At 65.8% G+C, this 19,016-nt stretch overlaps 2 protein-coding genes across 2 annotated transcripts in view; one reads left to right on the top strand and one right to left on the bottom strand.

Moving 5' to 3' along the window:
* Positions 1-2,595: 2,595 nt before the first annotated feature.
* ADCK5 (aarF domain containing kinase 5) lies at positions 2,596-10,025 on the top strand (the record flags this gene model as incomplete). The annotated part of the gene is made up of 14 exons (XM_026647097.2): positions 2,596-2,708; positions 4,555-4,704; positions 4,919-4,994; positions 5,433-5,633; positions 6,350-6,490; positions 7,125-7,238; positions 7,609-7,740; positions 8,044-8,127; positions 8,448-8,529; positions 8,760-8,838; positions 8,966-9,057; positions 9,272-9,524; positions 9,705-9,815; positions 9,911-10,025. Coding segments are annotated over 14 exons (1,734 nt in total), but the record flags the coding sequence as incomplete, so codon positions are not given.
* A 461-nt stretch (positions 10,026-10,486) lies between these two features.
* Positions 10,487-19,016, bottom strand: part of CPSF1 (cleavage and polyadenylation specific factor 1) — a 33,523-nt gene continuing 24,993 nt past the window's right edge. Inside the window, exons 24-37 of the mRNA XM_026647093.2 lie at positions 18,233-18,376; positions 17,629-17,781; positions 17,289-17,405; positions 16,800-16,890; positions 16,363-16,447; positions 15,865-16,006; positions 15,210-15,362; positions 14,193-14,369; positions 13,942-14,008; positions 13,519-13,566; positions 12,474-12,629; positions 11,552-11,681; positions 10,721-10,859; positions 10,487-10,635 (exon numbers count right to left, since the gene is read on the bottom strand). Coding sequence (XP_026502878.1) covers positions 10,588-10,635; positions 10,721-10,859; positions 11,552-11,681; positions 12,474-12,629; positions 13,519-13,566; positions 13,942-14,008; positions 14,193-14,369; positions 15,210-15,362; positions 15,865-16,006; positions 16,363-16,447; positions 16,800-16,890; positions 17,289-17,405; positions 17,629-17,781; positions 18,233-18,376 — 1,650 coding nt within the window. The 3' untranslated portion in view covers positions 10,487-10,587. The remainder of the gene's footprint in view (positions 10,636-10,720; positions 10,860-11,551; positions 11,682-12,473; positions 12,630-13,518; positions 13,567-13,941; positions 14,009-14,192; positions 14,370-15,209; positions 15,363-15,864; positions 16,007-16,362; positions 16,448-16,799; positions 16,891-17,288; positions 17,406-17,628; positions 17,782-18,232; positions 18,377-19,016) is intronic.

The following is a 19,016-nucleotide window of genomic DNA, read 5'->3' as shown; positions in this document are numbered from 1 at the left end:
CGATATTGGGTGCATTACGGTACCCCCGCCCCGGTGCTTCCCGCGGGGTGGTTAGTGTGTTTACGGTATCACCCCCCCCCCCCCCCCCCCCCGTGCTTTCCGAGGCCTGGTTATTGGGCGCATTACGGTACCACCCCCGCCCCCTGGTTCCCAAGGGGTGGTTATTGGAGCCATTACTGTGTGCATTACGGTACCGCCCCCCTTCCCTAGTGCTGGTTGTTATGTGCATTACGGTACACACCCCTCATGGTGCCAGGTTCTGCACCGGCCCGGGGCGCCCACAGTCCGAGAGCCCTAAGCTCTGTGCTGCCAGGTTCCCTCCCGCCCCGTCCTGGCACAGGTGCTAGCACGTGGCAGGCAGCCCCTGTGCCCAGCCAGTGTGGACGGGGCCGGGGAGGCGGATGTCTGCTCCCGGGCGGTGCAGCCTGGTCTGCCCCAGACGTCGCCCCACATGGCACCGGGGACCCTTGCCAGGCAGGGCTGGTGTCTCGGAGCGCTCGCTCCCAGGACAGGGGAGGCCGTTTGCGCCCGGGTGTGCCCCAGACGTCGCCCCACATGGCACCGGGGACCCCCACATGGCCCCGGGGACCCTTGCCAGGCAGGGCTGGTGTCTCGGAGCGCTCGCTCCCGGGACAGGGGAGGCCGTTTGCGCCCGGGCACCACATCTGCCCACCGGGCCTGGCACTGGAAAAACACCACGAGGCTGATTAGGAAACAGCTTTCTGAAGGCGACTTCCCAAGGCCGGCTGGGGGGCTGTGCCGGGGGGGGAGGGGGGCTGTGGCTGCAGCCTTGAACCGCTCTGCCATGGGATGGGCGGGAGGCCCCTTGATTTCATGTTCCCTCCCTCCCTCAAGGACAAGTTGTGAATCCGGCCTGAGGCTGGAAATGGGGAAACAGCCGCCTGCTCCTTGCGAGTGCCCTGCCGGGCTCCCAGACAGGGTGGGGGGTGCCCCCTGGTGCTTCCCGGGGTGGGCTGGCAGGGAGCAGGCAGGGTGGCAGATCTGCCGCCTCTCCTCTCGCTGGATGGCATTGGGGAGGGCGCGAAGGCAGGCGCCAGGGCGGTGTGCAGTCAGCGCCCACGGGGGGAAGCTGGGGGCAGGGACTGTCTGGGCTGGGCACTGTGCCAGGGGACCCTACGCCAGGGATGGGCAGCGGGCAGCCCCAGGGCCACGTCGGGTCCCCAGATCATTTTATTTGGCCCTCCACAGCCCGGTGCGGAGCAGCAGTCTGGGGGCGCCAGGGCCTGGAAGGGGATAAAGTGGGTGCCGCGGGGGCAGGCCCCCACCTGCTTGTGTCACATGATGCTGTGGCGAGAGACAGTGGCCAGAGCTGGGCCCAACCCTATGGGACAGGACCCGACTCCTCCTTCCCCGGCATCACCCACCACCCTGGGGGCCAGGCCCCCCCCCCCCCCTCCCCTGGCTTCGCCCAACCACCCTGTTGTGCTGCTCGGGCTTTGTGCCGGCGTTTGGCTCCGGCGGCTGTTTGGTCTCTAGAACCTTTTGAAGAATGAACCACAAGCGCAGCCAGTCGGCTGCTCCTCTTCGTCACCGAGTGCAGCCAGCTCGGCGCCCATGGGGCTCGGTCCGGCTGTGCTGCTCGGGCTCCCCCGCCACGGAGGGGTGGGAAAGTGTTCTCCTAGGCCGGCTGGCCCAGACCCAAACGCCCAGCCAGACCCCAGCCTGCGCCTGCTTCCACTTCCCCAGTGGTTGAGGCAATCTGCTCCCCAGGCATGTGCGTGTGACACAACACCCGTTCGCACAGCATAGCAAGGCAGTGCTGATCCCAACAATTCAAGCAGGCCGCACGGGATGCCTCCACCTGCCCTGGGGCAGGACGAGGTCTCACTGCGTCCTCACCTCCTGTGCCCCAGCGCAGTCAGCTGGTGCGAAGCGGGCCTGCTCGACAGGACTCCTGGGTTCTGCTGTAGGGTCACCAGATGGCAAGTGTGGAAAATGGGGACGGGGTGAGGGGTGATAGGAGCCTGTGTAAGGCAAAGCCACGAATATCGGGATTGTCCCTATAAAATCAGGACAGCTGGTCACCCTAGTTCCGTGCTCTGCCACTTGTCATGTGCCCGGGGACAAGTCACGTCTAGTCCCCTCCTCTGCAGAATGCAGGTCGTTCCCGGGGAGGCTGCACTAGTGAGTCCTTGTGCGCTGCTCTGCACAGCTGTGGGTGGTGTTCGCAGACAGCCACTGGCTGCAGCTGTGCTGTCGAGGCGGCAGGCGGTTGCCGGTGCCGTGGGGTGCTGGTGCTCCGCTCTGGGATGCTGTGGCTCTGATGGCAGGCGTCGGGCACGTTCTGGGTGTGGTTGTGACCAGCAGTGCCGTGAGCTGCCCTCCACGAGAAGCATGGCCGGTGGTGCAGCCAGGGCACGGCTCGGGTGCAGCTGGGCCTGGTGGGATGGGCATGCTGCCAGGTCCGAGCCTCACCGTGGATCCCTGGGAGCAGCTGGGGAAGCTCTGGCTGGTGCCCCGGGAATGTCTCGGGCCCTGGCAGCTCCGCACTGCCCGGTGGCAGTGAGTTCCGCAGGCAGTGCCCGGGGCGGCCGTTCCTCCCCTGCACTGTCAGAGTCCCGCTGATCTTTGTGCCTTGGCCCCCAGGTGCAGCTCTGCCGTTTTCACTCCCTCCTGCTGCAGAGGAGGTGCCCGTGGCAGCCGCCCGCCCTGCACTGCAGACACATGGCCAGCCCTCCGATGCCACGGTAAGCCCTTCGCCGGAGAGCCCTCCAGACCGGCCCCTTTCTTGGGCAGGGCCCCGGGTCGGGGGGTGTGTGTCTGTCCCCTTGTTACCCACTTGGGTATGTTGGAAACGCTCCTCCCCACGGTGCTCACCCCATGCCCCACCCCGGGCAGGTGTGAAATAACGGGGGGGCCACGCTGAGATTGCTCAGTCAGGGCAAACTGCGAAAACTGGTGGGTTATTCACCCAGCCGCCCGCAAACCAGCTTCTCCAATACCTTAGTGGTGACCCAAGAGCCAACACACAGCTCCCCTAGAGCGACCCAGCCCTGGGCTCCCCCCGACAGCCCAGTCAGACACGATGAGGAGTGTTGAAAATCATGTTCATCGTGTATAAAGTTCTACCAGTCGCCAGGGATCGGACACGTCCTCCCCTAGCTCAATGGCTATCTCAGCTCTTACCCAAACACACGCTTCCAGCCAGCTCTTATTCACCACGCTAAGATTTATTAAACAAGACAAGAGAGGATCATGGTTAAAAGCTGGTTGTACATCCGGATATGAACAGACTCGTCGATCAGTTTCATAGCAGACATGGTGAGCTGCTGAGTGCAAAAAGCTCTTTCCAGAATCGGTTCCTCGGGATCCAGAACCTGGGCAGAGTTTGTTCTAATTCTGCCACAAGGAGGAGCAGGGGGCTCCAGACTGGAGCTGGAGACCTCAGCTACAGGATCAGGGCCCTAGAGTTCCTTTGTAGATCTCCGGCCAGCAGGCGTTCCTTGGGTGGAGCTTCGCAGTAAAACCTCCTATTGGTTGTGTATACACAAAAACATTGTGGCTTTGCAGTAAAGTCACATCGGACACTCCTTCATGAAACATAGGAGCCAGAGGCGCCGGTACGGGGGGCGACGAGGGTCATGTGCGGTCCCCGCGTGTCGTCTCTCCCCCCCCCGTGGGTCCCTCGCCTTTTTTTCCAGCAGCCCCTATGCCCCCCCTTTTTGGGCGGTGCCCCCCAAGGCTCTGGGGTACGCAGGGCCTTCGCCCCGCACCCCTTTTTTCTACTGGCGCCTCTGATAGGAGCCTTGTCTTATAACAGGCTTAATCAAAAGTGATACAAGCTACGAAAGTGAGCTCTTGGAAGAGTTGCCGGTTTCACACTGTAATAGAAATAGTGCAAGGAGAACTAATAATTCATCAAGTGTGTGTAATAAGCATGTCATAAAAACACATTTGAGATTTCCAAGGTCGCTGCTTTTCTAGCCTAGGCTGAGGTAAGGGAGAAAATCCCGGGAAAGATTCATTCTTCGGAGGGGGTTGGCGAGACTTGACGTTTCCGTGAACGGGGTTTGCGGGTTGTTAAAGTTTGGGGACAGGGCCCGGCTGGTTACCTGGGTAACCTCTGACATGAGCAGGCACGCAGCCAATTAGGATTCACCGCTAATTCTCTCCCAACGCAGGTCTGGTCTCTGCCGTGGCTGGAGCTGTTTGTAAGGACGGTCCAATGGCCGTTTACAGACTTCTCTATGTCTGGGAGATTTGGGTCCTTTCGCCTGCTAGTCGCGTGACCCTGTCAGGCTCCATGTCACGGGGGGTTGGGCACTGCCCAGGCCTGGCAGCCTCCCTGCTGCCCACCCTGCTGTGCCGCCAGCCAAGGCCTGTTTGGAGAGGGTGTGGCCTGGCTCTGCTGCACTGGGGGGGCGGGGAGGGGTCCCAGGGGCCGTGGAGGTCACGAGAGTGGGGCAGTCACAGGGGGCATGGTGGCCATGGCGGGGAGGGGCGGTGGTGGTAGCCACAGGGGGAGCAGGGCAGTCACGTCAGGGGGCTGGAGGTCATGGGGGGCTCTCACCGCTGTCCCCTTGTCCCCCCCAGCTGGCGCCAGCGCAGGGGGCTGCTGTGGAAGGTGCTGCTGGCTGCGGGGCTGGGGCTGCCCCTGGCGGCCGGGACGCACTACGGCCTGGCTGATGCCCAGGAGCGGAGGAAGATGCGGCTGCTGGTGGAGGGCGTCGGGCGCTTCGGCAGGTGGGTTTCGGCCGGGCCCAGGCACAAGGGGCTCCCTCTACAGGGGCGTCCAGGTGACTCTAGGGCCTGGGGAAGGCGCAAGCTCCCAGGCCCCACTGCAGGGGGAATCAGGACTCCTGGGTTCTCTGCCGGCCCCAGGCTCTGCGTGCCCCTGGGCCAGTTGCCCCCCCTCCTTGCCATGGCCGTGCTGAGCCATACTGCCCTGTCCCTGCAGGTCCCTGATCCTGGGCATGCGGATCTCACTGGATTACTGGCGGATGACCCATGTGACGCTGCAGGGCGTGGACGAGGTATGTTCCCTGCCACATGGGGACCCGCATGTCCCTTGGCTGTGAGCCGGTGCCAGTCCCCTCCCAAGCCAGACGGGTCACTGCCAGGCGCCCCAATCCCACGGTGATGGGCATGGTGTCAGTGTGCTGGGGGGCACAGATGCTGCCTGTAGGGGGTGGAGGGGTTTTCAGAGGGGGAGCCCCTCTGTTGCCGCTGGGGTCCTGGGCAGGTCCCGTCTCCCTGGTCGTGCAGCGCCCCCTGCTGGTGTGTGTGTCCCTCCATCACAGCCCCGTTACCCCTCTTTGCTTGGGACATGACCCCTGCTGGCCGGGACCAGACACCCCCTGCTGCCCACGCCCAGGTGCCCCCTGCTGGCCACACCCAGGTGCCCACGCCCCCTGCTGGCCGTGTCCCGCCGGTGCTAACGGCTGCTCCCCGCCGCGTGTCCCTGTCATCAGAACAGCTCAGAGTACAAGGAGGCGATGTCAGCCTGTCACCAGCGGGCGGCCGACAGGCTGGTGCAGGGCGCCATCCGCAACGGGGGCCTGTACGTCAAGCTGGGCCAGGGCCTGTGCGCCTTCAACCACCTCCTGCCGCCCGAGTACATCAGCACCCTGCACGTGCTGGAGGACCAGGCCCTCAAGAGGGGCTGCGGGGAGGTGAGTGCCGGCTCCCCGGGGCGGAGCGGCGGGCTCTGCGGGGCTCGTGGAGACGGGATGCGGGGAGGTGAGTGCCGGCTCCCCGGGGCGGAGCGGCGGGCTCTGCGGGGCTCGTGGAGACGGGATGCGGGGAGGTGAGTGCCGGCTCCCCGGGGCGGAGCGGCGGGCTCTGCGGGGCTCGTGGAGACGGGATGCGGGGAGGTGAGTGCCGGCTCCCCGGGGCGGAGCGGCGGGCTCTGCGGGGCTCGTGGAGACGGGGTGCGGGGAGGTGAGTGCTGGCTCCCCGGGGCGGAGCAGCGGGCTCTGCGGGGCTCCTAGAGACGGGCCTCTCCTCAGGCACCCCCACTGCCTCCAGGGCAAGGGGCCGGACTGGGAGCCCCCTCTGCCCCTAGCTTCCCCCAGCTGCACCGGGGGTGGGCTGGGCAGAGCTCTCTTCTACACACCACTGAGCACCCGCCTGGGCCCCCCGCCTTCTGGAGCATGGGCGCTGGCTGCTCCTGCAGGCTGGGTGAGGGGGACCCCTGCTCGACAGACCCTCCCACCTCACAGCACACCGGGTACAGCTGGAAACTCCGGTTTGGTCTCCGCTGCCTTGGGGCTGCTCAGAACCAGAGCCCCAACATGTGGCGTCTCTGGCGGCCCCTGCCCACTCTGGGCATGAGCCGGTGCCGGAGGGCAGCTCCCTGACAGCCAGCCCTCCCCATCTCCTGCCGCAGGTGGATGAGTTGTTCCTGGAAGATTTCAAAGCCACGGCCGACACGCTCTTCCTGGAGTTCAACTACCAGCCCATGGCCGCGGGTAGCCTGGCCCAGGTGCACAAGGCCCGGCTCCCGGACGGCAAACTGGTGGCTGTGAAGGTGCGTGAGCCAGAAGGGCGGGTGTGGCTGACCTCCCTCGCTGGGGCTGGCTCCATACTGGGGTCCTGGAGCCAGAGGGGCCCAGCTGCAGCCCTCTTCTGTGCCCCAGCCTGGGCTGAGAGCAGCCCCGCGTTGCTGGGCGGGAGCAGGGGCAGGCGGCTCAGGCTGATGGAAGGGGCCTGCAGGGTGGAGGACAGGCCAAGACCCGAGGCAACTCCCAGGACTTCCCTGCATGGGAAAGCTCCAGCAGCTGCTCCTCCAGGGCTGGGCCTGGGGCCGGGAGGGAGATGGGGCCTCTGCCCCAGGCAGCGGTGTGCAGCGCCCCAATCCCTGCTAGGAGCCAGGATGCTGCCGGCTCCGTGGGGCTGCAGTCTGAGCCCTGCCTGCAGGGGGTGCTGCCCGACCCACGGGTGCGGCAGCACCGGGACATTTCGGTGCTGCCAACACTGCAGACAGATGGGGCAGCATGTGGTGCGGGTGGTGAATTGCATTCTGGGACGTGGAGTCTCTGCTGGCCACGCCAGCCCCTCGTGCGGCTCAGCTGGGCCCTGGGATGCCCCGTCTGGCTGGGAGTCGCTGAGGGCAGCCAGCGGCTGAGGCGGGTTCCCAGCGCGCTCCGTCTCCGCCTCCCCAGGTGCAGTACATCGACCTGAGGGATAGGTTCGATGGGGACATCCGCACGCTGGAGCTGCTACTGCGCATCATCGAGTACATGCACCCCAGCTTTGGGTTCAGCTGGGTCCTGAAGGTACCGGCGCCGCCCGAGCCCCTTGGACCCATCCCCAGCTAGTGCCGCAGCAGCCGCCCCAGCCCGGGTGCAGGGCCAGTGCTGCCGGGTGTGGGCACTCCAGGCTCTGTTCGCCCTGGCCGCTAGCCGGCTCCTGCCCATGGCTCGGGCTGTTAGCACCCACCCGTGGGCCCTGCCCCAGGCATCCCAGGCCAGGAGCTCCCCTTCGTGCCGGCAGGACGAGGCACTGAGCGGAGAGCGGCCCCATGCTCTGGGTGGCTCCCCCGGCAGAGGGTTGAAATGGGGGCAGTCGGTGCCCCACGCTGTGGGATGTGTGCCCACCTTGGCGTGGGAAAGCCCCTGGCCATGCCCCTGCCCTCTCTCTCCGCAGGACCTGAAGGGGACGCTGGCCCAGGAGCTGGACTTCGAGAACGAGGGCCGGAACGCGGAGCGCTGTGCCCGGGACTTGCGCCACTTCCCCTACGTTGTGGTCCCCACTGTGCACTGGGACAAGTGCAGCAAGGTGCGGACGCAGGACGGCTGGGCCCCAGCCCCGTCTCCAGCAGCCAGTTGCACAGACCCCCCCTTTCCTGTGGCCGGGTGGGTTTAGCCCTGGGAGGCATCTGGGGTCACCCCCTCACCACCAGACCAGCTCCTCCTCCCCCGGGGGCACAGGAGACCCCCCTCGCCCTGGTAACTGGACCTGCCTGTACCCCAGGCCCGTAGCAGGGGGCGAGGAGCGGCTGGGCCGACACTAGTTCTCTACTGGCTGCACCCTGGGAGGGCAGGGCCCCAGCCCCTCCTGACCCCCATCTGCTCCCCACAGAGAGTCCTGACGGCAGATTACTGCGAAGGCTGTAAAATCAACGATGTGGAGAGCATCAGGGCGCAGGGGCTGGACCTCAAAGACGTGAGTGAGGCGCTGCAGTTCGGCGAAGCGGGGAGCCCAGCTCCCTGGGGTGATTGGGGACCAGGAAGTAGGGCCCAACAGATTCTGCTGCCGCTTGTAGCGTTTCTGTGGGCTGGGAGGTGGAGACGGTCCATCCCAGAGGCAGCTGCATTCACCGGCAGCCAAAGCACGCCCCTTCTGCTGCAAGTGTTGTGGAATGGCTGAATGACGGCACTTGCTGAGGGGGCCGTCGCTGTACCCTGCCCCGAGCCCCTTCGGTGAGACTCCCTCTGCCACCTTGGGGCGCTCAGCGGCTCACCCCCCGTCTCGCCCTCTTGCAGACCGCAGACAAGCTGATCCAGATGTTTGCTGAGCAGATCTTCTACACGGGCTTCATCCATGCGGACCCGCACCCTGGGAACGGTACGGGGGCTGGGGGAGCAGGGAAAGGCCCAGCACAGAGGCTGCGATAATGGCACTGCCCTCTCCCCTCCCCTCCATGGGTGCCTTTGCCTCAGTGTCCCCCAGGCCGGGCCGGGGTTCCTCCCATCCCGGCCCCCCTGCCCAGAGCGCCGAGGGGAGGCGGCTAGTGCTGGAAGCAGGTTGGGTGCCTGTGCCCAGGGCACCGTGCAGTGACCCGCTCTGTGTTGCAGTGCTGGTGCGGAGGGGCCCCAACGGGAAGGCCCAGCTGGTGCTGCTGGATCACGGCCTCTACGAGTTCCTCAGTGAGAGGTAGGGAGCGGGCGGGGGGCCGGGGGCAGCACTCCAGGGCCCATCTCCACCCCTGCGGGCAGGGATGTGGTTCCACCCCCCGTGGGGCAGGCAGCCCTGGGTGACACGGAACCTCTCCCCGTGGCAGGGACCGGACGGCACTGTGCAAGCTGTGGCGAGCCATCATCCTGCGGGATGACTCAGGCATGAGGGCCTTCTCCGCCGAGCTGGGCGTGAAGGGTGAGTGGGGGCTCGGGGGACATGGTGAGGGGGCCCGAGGCAATTCCCCTGCTGGGAGGCTGGTTCACTACGCTACGCTGTCTCCACCTTGCTCCCTGGGGGGGGCGCAGAGGGTGGGAGGATTGAGTGGCTCAGACCCTCTGGCTGCTAGCCTGGGCCCCTGGGCTCTGCCCCGGCTCCCCTGACGGCCAGGCCTGGCCTCGCCCCACCCCAGATTATTTCCTCTTCTGCGAGATCCTGATGCAGAGGCCCATCCACATGGGGCAGCTGAGGCTGGCTAACATCCTGACGCAGGAGGAGACGCTCTACATGCAGGCCATGGCCCGGCACCACTTCGATCGCATCATGCAGGTGCTCAAGGACCTGCCCCGGCCCATGCTACTCGTCTTCCGCAACATCAACACCGTGCGCAGCATCAACATTGCCCTGGGCGCCCCCGTCGACCGCTACTTCGCCATGGGCAAGAGGTGAGCGGGGCTGCCCCCCACCCGGCTACAGGCTGCAGCAACGGGGCTCAGCCCTGCCCGGCCCCGCTGGGCCGCACGCTGACAAAGCTGGCTGCCTTCCCGCAGGCTGCGCTGGCGTGGGGCTCTGCCCAGTACGGAGGATGATGCCCCGGGCCTGACCTGGCTCCTCTGTCCCCGCAGCGCCGTGAAGGGCTGGAGCAGGATCGCTGGCCACAAATCCTCCGGCATCCGCAGCCTCTTCTGCTGGCTCCGGGTGAGGTGGGAGACCCTCAAGTTCGAGATCGCCCTCAGGTAGGGGGGCGTGCGGGCTCCCGCACTCGGGCGCTGACTCGACCCAGAGGGTGCTGGTGGCTCATGCTCCATGCTGGCTCTTGCTTCCTCCCCAGGTACGAGACGTTCTCCATGAGGCTGATGGCCTCCCTCATTCGCTTCCTCGCCTACGTGGGCTTCCTCTCCGAGAGCGACCAAATCTACGAGTACCTCCAGGCCTAGCTGAGCCGCTGCGGAGACAGGCAGACCCAGGCCTGCTACGGACTCGCGGGCTGGCCGGATTGAACGCCAGGGGCAGCGCCTTGCCAGCTGGAGCCTGGGCCTTTCCCTATGGCTGCATCGGCTCCAGGGGCCGCACAGACCCTGATCTTACACTAATAAAACGTGGGCGCCCCACAGCGGGTGGTCAGTGGTGCTGCGAGGGGAGCGGCAGGGCGGGAGGAGCCAGGCCCCCTCGCTCCATGGCTTTCTGGCAGCTTGTATGGTGGGGCAGGGACACCCACTTCTCCAGCCAGGCTGCCCATGTGGCCATGGCCCCTCCTGGCCAGCACCAGCGTCTCTCCCCGTGCCAGCGAGGCCCTGCCCTGTAAGCAGCCCCCAGCCAAACCCCCTCACCCAGCAAACACCACAGCCACGAGCACGTTGTGCCGCGTCGTTTTTTTTTTTTTTTTTTTTTTTTTTTTTTTTACAAACCCCTCCCAGTTCGTACAAAGCCAGGCCGGGCCTCCTAGCCCGGACGCCAAGGAATTTACAAGAGCTGGGGCAGGCGCTGGCCCCGTCCGCCCCGAGTCCATTAGAAATGAGCCGTGACGCGGTCGATTTCCAACAAGTCCTCCAGGATCTGCAGAGAAAGAAGCAGGCAGGTCAGGGGAGGGCCTCGCCCCTGGGGTTCCTGACTAACCCCACTGGGATGGGGCCCTACTCACTATGTCTGGCGTGGTGCCGATCTTCTTGGCCAGCTCGTTGCGCTCCATGGCGCTGAGGTAGAGGTAGCGGCTCAGCAGCTCCCCGTCCAGGATGTTGCGGACGGCGTTCTGCAGGATCCGGCGGTCCACATGCAGCATCCTGCGGGAGAGGAGCTGTAGCTACCGGCAAGGAGGCTGGGGGAGGCCATGGTCCAGGCTGGCCTGCCCCCCACTGCTGCCCTGCCCACGTTCTCAGGGCACTTAGGACGGCCTGGGGAAAGGCACCGGGGGAAAGCCCCAGGTATCCCCCTGCAGGGAGCAGCTGGGGGAGCTTGGTGAGGCTGGTGGGATAGCAGGTTTGTGCTACGGCCAAGAGGCCATGGGGGACCACACGGAGCCCCAGCTCCTCTCCCCAAGGGCCCTAGCAGAGGACACCCCCTCCCCCCGCCCTGCATGGAGTCCTAAGAGAGGCTAGCCTGGCCCAGGAGCCCCACAGCCTGCTTGGAGGTCTATCCCCCCTTGCTGTAGAGGGCTTAGTGCAGCCCCACCCAGCACCTCCCTGGAGACACTTCACATCTCCCCTGCTACTGCCAGGGGGCAGCTGAGCTCAGGGCCCTTCCCCCTGGCCGAGGGTACCAGGTACTGGCACCCGGCATCTGATCCCTGCCCCTCCAATGTCAGACAGGCTAAATGCCATCTTTCCTTAAGGATCCCACAGAGCTCGGCCCAGATGCAGCCACCTCTGGGGTGGAGAGCAGCCATCAGGCGCACACCAGAGGAGGGGGTGTCTGGCCAAGGGCAGCGGGGCTGACTGGGCCAGGCCGAGGTGGGGAGCAAGGTGCAGGGCGGTACCTGAAGGCTCGGGGGTTGAGGCCGGCATGGTGTGACAGCATGGTGGTGAGGGCGTTTTGCAGCATCAGCAGGCGCCGGTACGTCTTCTCCAGCATGGGCAGGAGGAGGCCGATCCCGCCGTCCAGCGTGGCTAGGGAGAGGAGAACGGCCCGGTCAGGGAACCCCGGAACGCCCCGCTTTGAGGGGAGGCTCCCTGGGCTGGGCCAGCAACGAGCCCTGGGAGCTCAGGGTAACGGACTGGGCGCAGCAGTCGGGACCCAGCTGCCCCCTGCAAGATAACACCTTCCATTGCTGCAGGGGGCAGAACCCGGAGTGAGCCTGGCAGCTCCGGCTCTTTCCCCGCCCACTAGCCCCACCGTGTCCTACTCTGGACACCAGTGCTGGGACGCACTTCCCCCGGCCCCAGGCAAGCCCCTGCTCCCATCACAGGCTGTGCACTGCCCCATGGCCCCACAGCTGCACCTGATGCCCACTCCGCCCTTCCTCCCCTTGGCCCGTCACTCCGACCCCATCTCCCCCCACGAGCCACCACGCGGCTCCTCCACTTCCCGGCACTGAACACGAGCTCCTCCCACTCACCTCCACGACCCCCCTCGGCAGACCTGATCCACCCACCCACGTCTCTTCCTGTTTTGCCTGCCTCCCCGGCCCATGGCAGCCTGGCTGGAGGCCTCTGGGGCAAAGCCTCCAGAGCACAGCCCCACGTGGATGGCAGGCGTGGAGACAGTCTCCACGTTCTCCACTCCCCCACCCACGTGGCAGCTGCCTCCGCAGAGGGCAAGCTGCTCGGCACAGGCACCGTCTCAGTTTGTACAGCCCCCGGCACAACAGGGGCGGGGCCCAGCCCGGCTGCTCCCCCAGCACATGGGTGGGGTCAGAACTGGGCGCAGCGCTGCCCTCTGCGGGCCGGAGCCGAACCTACCAAACCAGGTGATGTGCTTGCTCTCCCAGGCGCTAGACTTCTTGGTGCCGCCATCGGTGGCCCAGCGGCAGGGCGTCCTCCAGAAGGTGTTGACGTGGGCGCCCACATGAAAGTCGGCCCTGCGCAGCAGCCGCATCCCACCGAAGCTCTCCTTGGCTAAGAGAAGGAGCGGGAGCAACTCCATCAGGGCGAGGTGTGGCCCATGGAGACTACAGCTCCCAGCATGCTCCGCTCTGGAGGCGAAGGAGCATGGCATGCTGGACACTGGAGTCTCCATGGGCTGCAGTCCTGAAGGGGCTGGACTAGCCGGAGTCCTCAGGCTCGCACGCAGCTACGGATGCGGCTCCGGCTGCGCCGACAGGAAGGAATTTCCAGCCCCAGGTTCAGGGGGCTGCCGGTTGTTAGATGTTCCTGTGGGTTCCATGCTGGTCTTTGTTTACATGCAGCCCTACAGTATTATTATCCGGCGCTGCAGCAGGCCAGAATCAGAGCCACACAGGGAATGGCCACAGCGGGGCCGACCAATGGCCCATCTGGCCTAGTAACCTGTCTTCCAGCAGTGGCTGGTGCCAGGTGCTTGAGGTGGAATGAACAGAATGGGGCGATTTCAGTGACCCAGCCCGTCAGCCAGTCCCTGGTTCTGGCAGTTGGAGACTCACAGGGGTGTGTCCCTGGCTAATTAGACCCTGGGCTAATCAGAGGCAAGGTGGGTGAACGAGAGGTCGGTGTAGCTGGATCGCCTGGCTCTCACCCACAGAAGTTGGCCCAATTAAAGCTGTTCCCTCCCCCCCTTGTGTCTCTGACACGGCTCAGCCAGCAGCCACTGACGGACTTGGCTCTTCTCCAGCCTTTTTTGGTTGGGCTCCCAAAGCACCAGACAAATACGAGTGTCATTGTGTCCACGCTAGAGGGGAAAGGACTGGCCCCCTCACAGTCCCAGAGCGAGTCATTGGGAGAGCAGGGGCTACCCCTGGTCCTGCGCGCTAGCCACCGGCCCCCGTAGGCAGGGGCCTGGCTAAGAAGTGGAGGGGGCGGAAGGCCTTACCTTCAGGCAGGTACATATAGACCATGAGGTTCCGATCGCGATCAGACACTGCGGGGAGAGAGCAGAGATCAGCAACGTTGCTCTGGGCAGCATTTCAGCCCCCGCCAAACACACAGAGCTACCCAAGAGCCTCCAGCCCCCCTGCCCTGGGTCCAAACCTGGCTCCAGCCCCCATCCTGATCCGCCTGCGGCTGCTGGCTCTGCCCTCAACACCCCCCACCCCCAGCAGCTCTCAGTCCTCGGCACAGTCGCAACACTGAGCAGAGGGGGCCCAAGCAATTCCGGCCCCACCAGCTCGTCCAGCCGGGACTGGGGCTGCCCACGGGGGTCTCCCCCCCTTGCTGGCCTCCATGATCCCACGGCGCCGGGCAGGAGGCCTGGCCGAGCCCTACGTGCGGGGGATGGAGAAGGAGCAGAACATACCCAGAAAGCCCAGCTGGTCCGTGTCCACCATGAAGTCCACGCTGTACACCTCCAAGGGCTTGGCATCCTGCAGGAGAAGCAGGGGTCAGGGGGAAGCACACAGCCGCGGGCGGGGACCTAGCACTGCGTCAGGAAGTGACTGAGGTGCCAGGCTGAGCCCTGCTCTTGGCCCCGGGCAGCCCCCTCCTCCCCGCAGAGCCTCTCCACCCTCCCAGCTCCCCCGCAGACACGGCCCCGGCCCCGGCCCGCACCCGGCTGACGAGCGACAGCGTCTTGCTCTCCTCCTGGTAGCGCAGCAGCGAGATGCTCTTCATGACGTCGGCCGCCAGGATGAAGTTCTTAACGCTGATCATCTGGTGGATGTAGAGCTGCGTGTCGATGAAGGCCATGCCCGTCAGGTCGTTGTCCTTCAGGCTCCACAGGAAAATCTGCAGAGGGCAAGGGTGCCGGGCTCACGCCATGGACGGGCACCGTGGCAGGGGGCAGAGTGCCTGAGCCAGGGGCCGACTGGAACCAGTACCCGGGAGTACCCGCGCCCGCCTCTATCCCGGGGCTGGGTCAGAGCCAGCGCTGCCAGAGGGGACAGGCCACGTACCCCATAACCTCCCCCTGAGCCAGCCATTCCCCACCCCCACACACACACCCTGGGGCTGATTCAGAGCCAGCGCTGCCAGAGGGGACAGACCCTATACCCCATAACTTGCCCCCTCCCCCAAACCAGCCATTCCCCAGCCTGGGGCGGGGACAGGCCGAATACCCCATAACCCCACCCCCGGCCCACCCATACACCCCCCCCAGGGCTGGATCAGAACCAGCGCTCCCCAGAGGGGACTGGGCCCATACCCCATAACTGCACCCCCTTGAGCCAGCCATTCCCCACATCCTGGGGCTGGGTCAGAGCCAGCGCTGCCAGAGGGGACAGGCCTCGTACCCCACTCCCTGCCAGTCCACCCTAAAGGCAGCGGCTGCCATGTGGTGTCTCAGGCTGGCACTGGTTCACGCTCAGACCCCACCGCCCAGGGCGCTTGGTCCCCAAGACCAGCTGGAGGAGACGGGACTCTGCTCCCCAGGTGGTGCCCTCCCTGAATCGGGGCCGCTAGCGGCTGGGCAGCTGCTGGGATGGGGGGGCACCAAGGGCCTGTTTCTTGCCCACAGCCCCCTCTGGACAGGCTCCTTGGCATGGTTTTGTGCCGTTTCCCTGCGGCTGGGGAGGACCCTGAGAGGCTCCTGGTGCCCCCTGCTGGCCCAGCTGAGGAACGGCCCCTCACCTTCTGGCCGATGGCTGACACCAGGTAGCCGTGGCAGTGGCAGAGGGCCGTCACCGGGCCCTTCTGCTCCTTCTCATACAGCACCTTGAACTTGTTCTTGGTGAGCGGCTGCCCCGGCTCCGGCACCACCTCAATGATGTCCATGATGAGGATCTGCAGAGACGGGTGGGGCGGGGGGCTGTGAGCAAGGGGCAGCTCCCTCCCGGCTGCCCTGACAGCCCAGCCCGGCCCCGCGCCGGGATCCACACACCGGTCTGGACTGAGGGAGGGAAGGGGGCGACCCCCCCCCCACCCCCGCGCCCTGTCAGGAACAGATGAGCTCACTGGTCCTGTGGCAGAGCGCACCGCGGCGAGAGCGTGCCCCACAAGGAGCCCAGCTCCATGGAGACAGCCTGGGAAGCGACACCCCCTCACCCCCCCCCGCAGGTATCTCTTGGGCACAGCCCAGCAGCCCCCACACGGCGACCTGGCCACACGCTGGGTGGAGATGATGGCTCCACTGGGGGGGGTGGGGGCAGCACAGTCCAGTCCCCATCAAGGCAGAGGGGGCAGGCAGGAGGGCAGGGGGATGGGCTCAGCAGAGGGCGCTGTGGTGCAGGGAGCGGGGCGGGATGAATTGCAGGGAGAGGATGGGGGAGGCCCAGCCCACACTCACCCGGCCGCGGCAGGTCACCTCCTCGCCCTGCATGAGACATGTGCCGGCGGCGATGTAACCCTTCAGCCCCGACACCGTCTCCTCGCTCTTCAGCGACACCGTCTTCATGCAAGTCACGTGCTCCCATTCCTCCAGCTCGATCCTGGCCAGGCGGGAGAGACAGGCACAGGTCAGGGCAGCAGGGAGCCCCACACCAGAGCAGCCGGGGCCAGGACAGGAACTGGCCCTTCTGGCCCAGGGCCCACGGCGCCAGGCTCCTCCTCCCAGACACAAGCACTCACAGGCCGGCGTCCTGCCCCAAACGTCTCCCTCTGCTGTGGGGGGCAGGGGGAGGCCAGCACCTGCTTCTCGCCCTCTGCCCTCCTGGTGCAGGGCCGGGCCCTCACCCATGCAGCACTCCCAGGGCCGGGCCCTCGTCCCTCCGCCTGGCAGAGCCCCGGGAGAGGAGTGCCAGGGCCCAGCCCCGCCCAGCCACCTGCCCTACTCGCAGGCCCTTACCGGGTGTTGGGGATGGTCTCCCAGCTCACCGGCGAGATCAGCTGGATGGAAAAGGCCTCCTGTTGCGGGTGGATGTAGCGCTCGTCTGGGGGAAGAGACCCACACAGCTCCAGTCCCCAGCCGGCCCCCAGGACAGGTGAGGGGCTGGCGCAGACACAGAGCCCCCCGCCAGCGTCACACACCGACCCAGCCCAGGAAGGTTCAATGGCACCCCCCATCCCATAGCTCTGCCCCGGGGACCCCCCAGGACTCTGTGGGCTGGGGGGACCTTCGCAGCCACCGGGGCTCTTGCTCCCAGGGAGCCAGGCCATGGGGCCCGCACAGGAGAGGGAGTGCTGGGCCGAGCCTGGCCCACAGGAACTGCTGCCAGCACTGCACACCCAGTGCTTGTGCGCTCCCCACACATTCCTCCCCGAGTGGGGCAGGTCTCTACTCACCCCGCTCGATGCTCTCAAACTCCTTCTCCTCTCCCGTCATACGGGGGATGCGGGTGCAGGGGTTGACGACACTGGTGGCCACGGCGTAGACCTGCCAGAGAGACGCAGCCATTCACAGGCCGTCAGGACGCAGCACAAAGACCGGGGGGCCCCTCCACCGCCTCCCTGACTGCTGCTATCAGCCAGCCATGCCATGTGGACACAGGAGAGAGCAGCTGCTCCCTCAGCTGGCATCGTGCGGGCTGCCGGCATGGGGCATGGAGCAGAGCCAGGCGGAAGGGCAGGACAGGTCTGAAGCGCCCCCTTTGGGGGCTGTGCCCTGCAAGATGCCCCTTGGCCAGGATGAGGGTGGAGCAGCACTGCCTGCAGAGTGGTGGGGCCTGGGCCGGCAGAGCTGAGCTATCGGGGGACATTGTGCCCCAGAAGGGGACTCCCCGCAGCACAGCCCGTTCCCACACGGCAGGGCTGCCCCCAGCAGCACCCTGGTACCTTAGACTCCACGTGATAAGCCACGTAGTGCGTGGTGCAGCGCAGCGGGATCTTCCTGACAGGCCACGGAGCATCGTAGGACAGGTACGCGGGCAGGACGCTGATGCGCAGCTCCCCCTGCGAGCAGAGCCCACCGTCAGCCCCTCCCTTCAGTTCAGCCCCCGTCTTCCCCCACGCCCCAGAGAGAAGAGCTGCTGCCCAGAGGGACATGCCCTGATGGAGCAGTGCATGCTGGGACCTGTAGGCCCTCTGCGCCCCACCTCCACAGGGCCCAGGCAGCGTCTGTCTGCCCCTTGTGGGGCCCTGGGCTCAGCCCCCAAGCCAGCCGCGCCCCACATACCTGCCGGTTGAAATAGAGAAAGCCCTTGGGGCAGTTGACGTTGTGGAAGGGAGCGAAGGACTCGATCAAGCCGTCAATCGTCATGGGGTGCAGGCGCAGGGCCCCTCGGGCCGTCACCAGCAGCCAGTGCGGGGAGGGCCCGCAGATGAACACCTGGGAGCAAAGCCAGCGCCGGGATCAGAGTGGGGAGCCCAGGGCCCGCTGCCAGGGCGCTTCGGACCAGGGGCTCCCGCATGGCCTCTCCACGGGCTCTTTCCTGGCCAGCTGCAACGCAGCGCTGACTCACCAACCCACAGTCCCTGGCCATGCCCGGGAGGTCTCCCCTCCAAGTGCCGGCCGAGCCAGCCCCCGCTTAGCTTCTGGGCTCTCACAGGATGGCAGGAAATCCTGCGGTGTCACCTCCCGAGTGCAGCAGCCAAAGCGCCATGACGTGCCCAACCCCCCACCGGCACCCAGAGGGGTCTAACTGCCCCAGGGACCTGCCCGAATGGGGGTGCCCCACCGGCTCTCTCCCGCTGTCACCCAGCCCCCATGGTACCAGCAGCTGAGCCTGGGGCCAATCTGAACAGTGAGGGACTGAGCCAGGCCTGCCCCCGCGGCTCACCCCCGAGTAGCCGTAGATGTCCTCGAAGAAGCGGAAGCGGGCGACCCGCCCCCGCGCGCCCCCCGACTCCTCGCCCCCTGCGCTCTCCGATTTCTTTTTGGACAGCTTCAGCTTCTTCTCCCGGAAGTTGATGTTGTGGGGGACCTGACAGGGAGGAGAGATGGTCACAGATGAGCGAGGGCCCCCAGGCACCAATGGGACCGGAGCCCTGCAGCTGAGCTGGGAGGGGCGAGCACCAAGCGGGGAACCCACACGACAGCTGGGGGGTCCCCACCTTTCCATGCTCACAGGCACGTCACCTGCGAAGGGCGTTGCAGACCTCCCCCAAAATTCTCCCTGGCCCCACCCAGCGCTGGCCCCCGGGGAAGCAGCTGGGGACAGCCATTCAGCGGCTTTGCACCTGGGACGCTAACACTTTAGACCAGCGCACTCGCCCCAGACAAGCCCCCCCAGAAAGGAACAAGCTGCTTGGGAGTTTTACCACCCACTGGGTCAAGATGGTGCATTGCATGCTGGGAGCTGAAGTCATATGGACGGGACCTCAAGAGGTCGTCTAGTCCAGTCCCCTGCACTCATGGCAGGACTGAGTATTATCTAGCCCATCCCTGACAGGGGTTTGTCCAACCTGCTCTTAAAAGTCTCCAGTGATGGAGATTCCACAACCTCCCTGGGCAATTGATTCTAGTGTTTAACCACCTTGACAGTTGGGAAGTTTTTCCTAACGTCCAACCTAAACCTCCCTTGCTGCAATTTAAGCCCATTGCTTCTGGCCCTGTCCTCAGAG

This window comes from Terrapene carolina, unplaced genomic scaffold, assembly GCF_002925995.2.
Source record: "Terrapene carolina triunguis isolate 2854851 unplaced genomic scaffold, T_m_triunguis-2.0 Scaffold58, whole genome shotgun sequence".
Lineage (NCBI taxonomy): Eukaryota > Metazoa > Chordata > Testudines > Emydidae > Terrapene > Terrapene triunguis.
The sequence above is the reverse complement of the archived record's forward strand: the minus strand, read 5'-3'. Positions and strand labels throughout refer to the sequence as shown.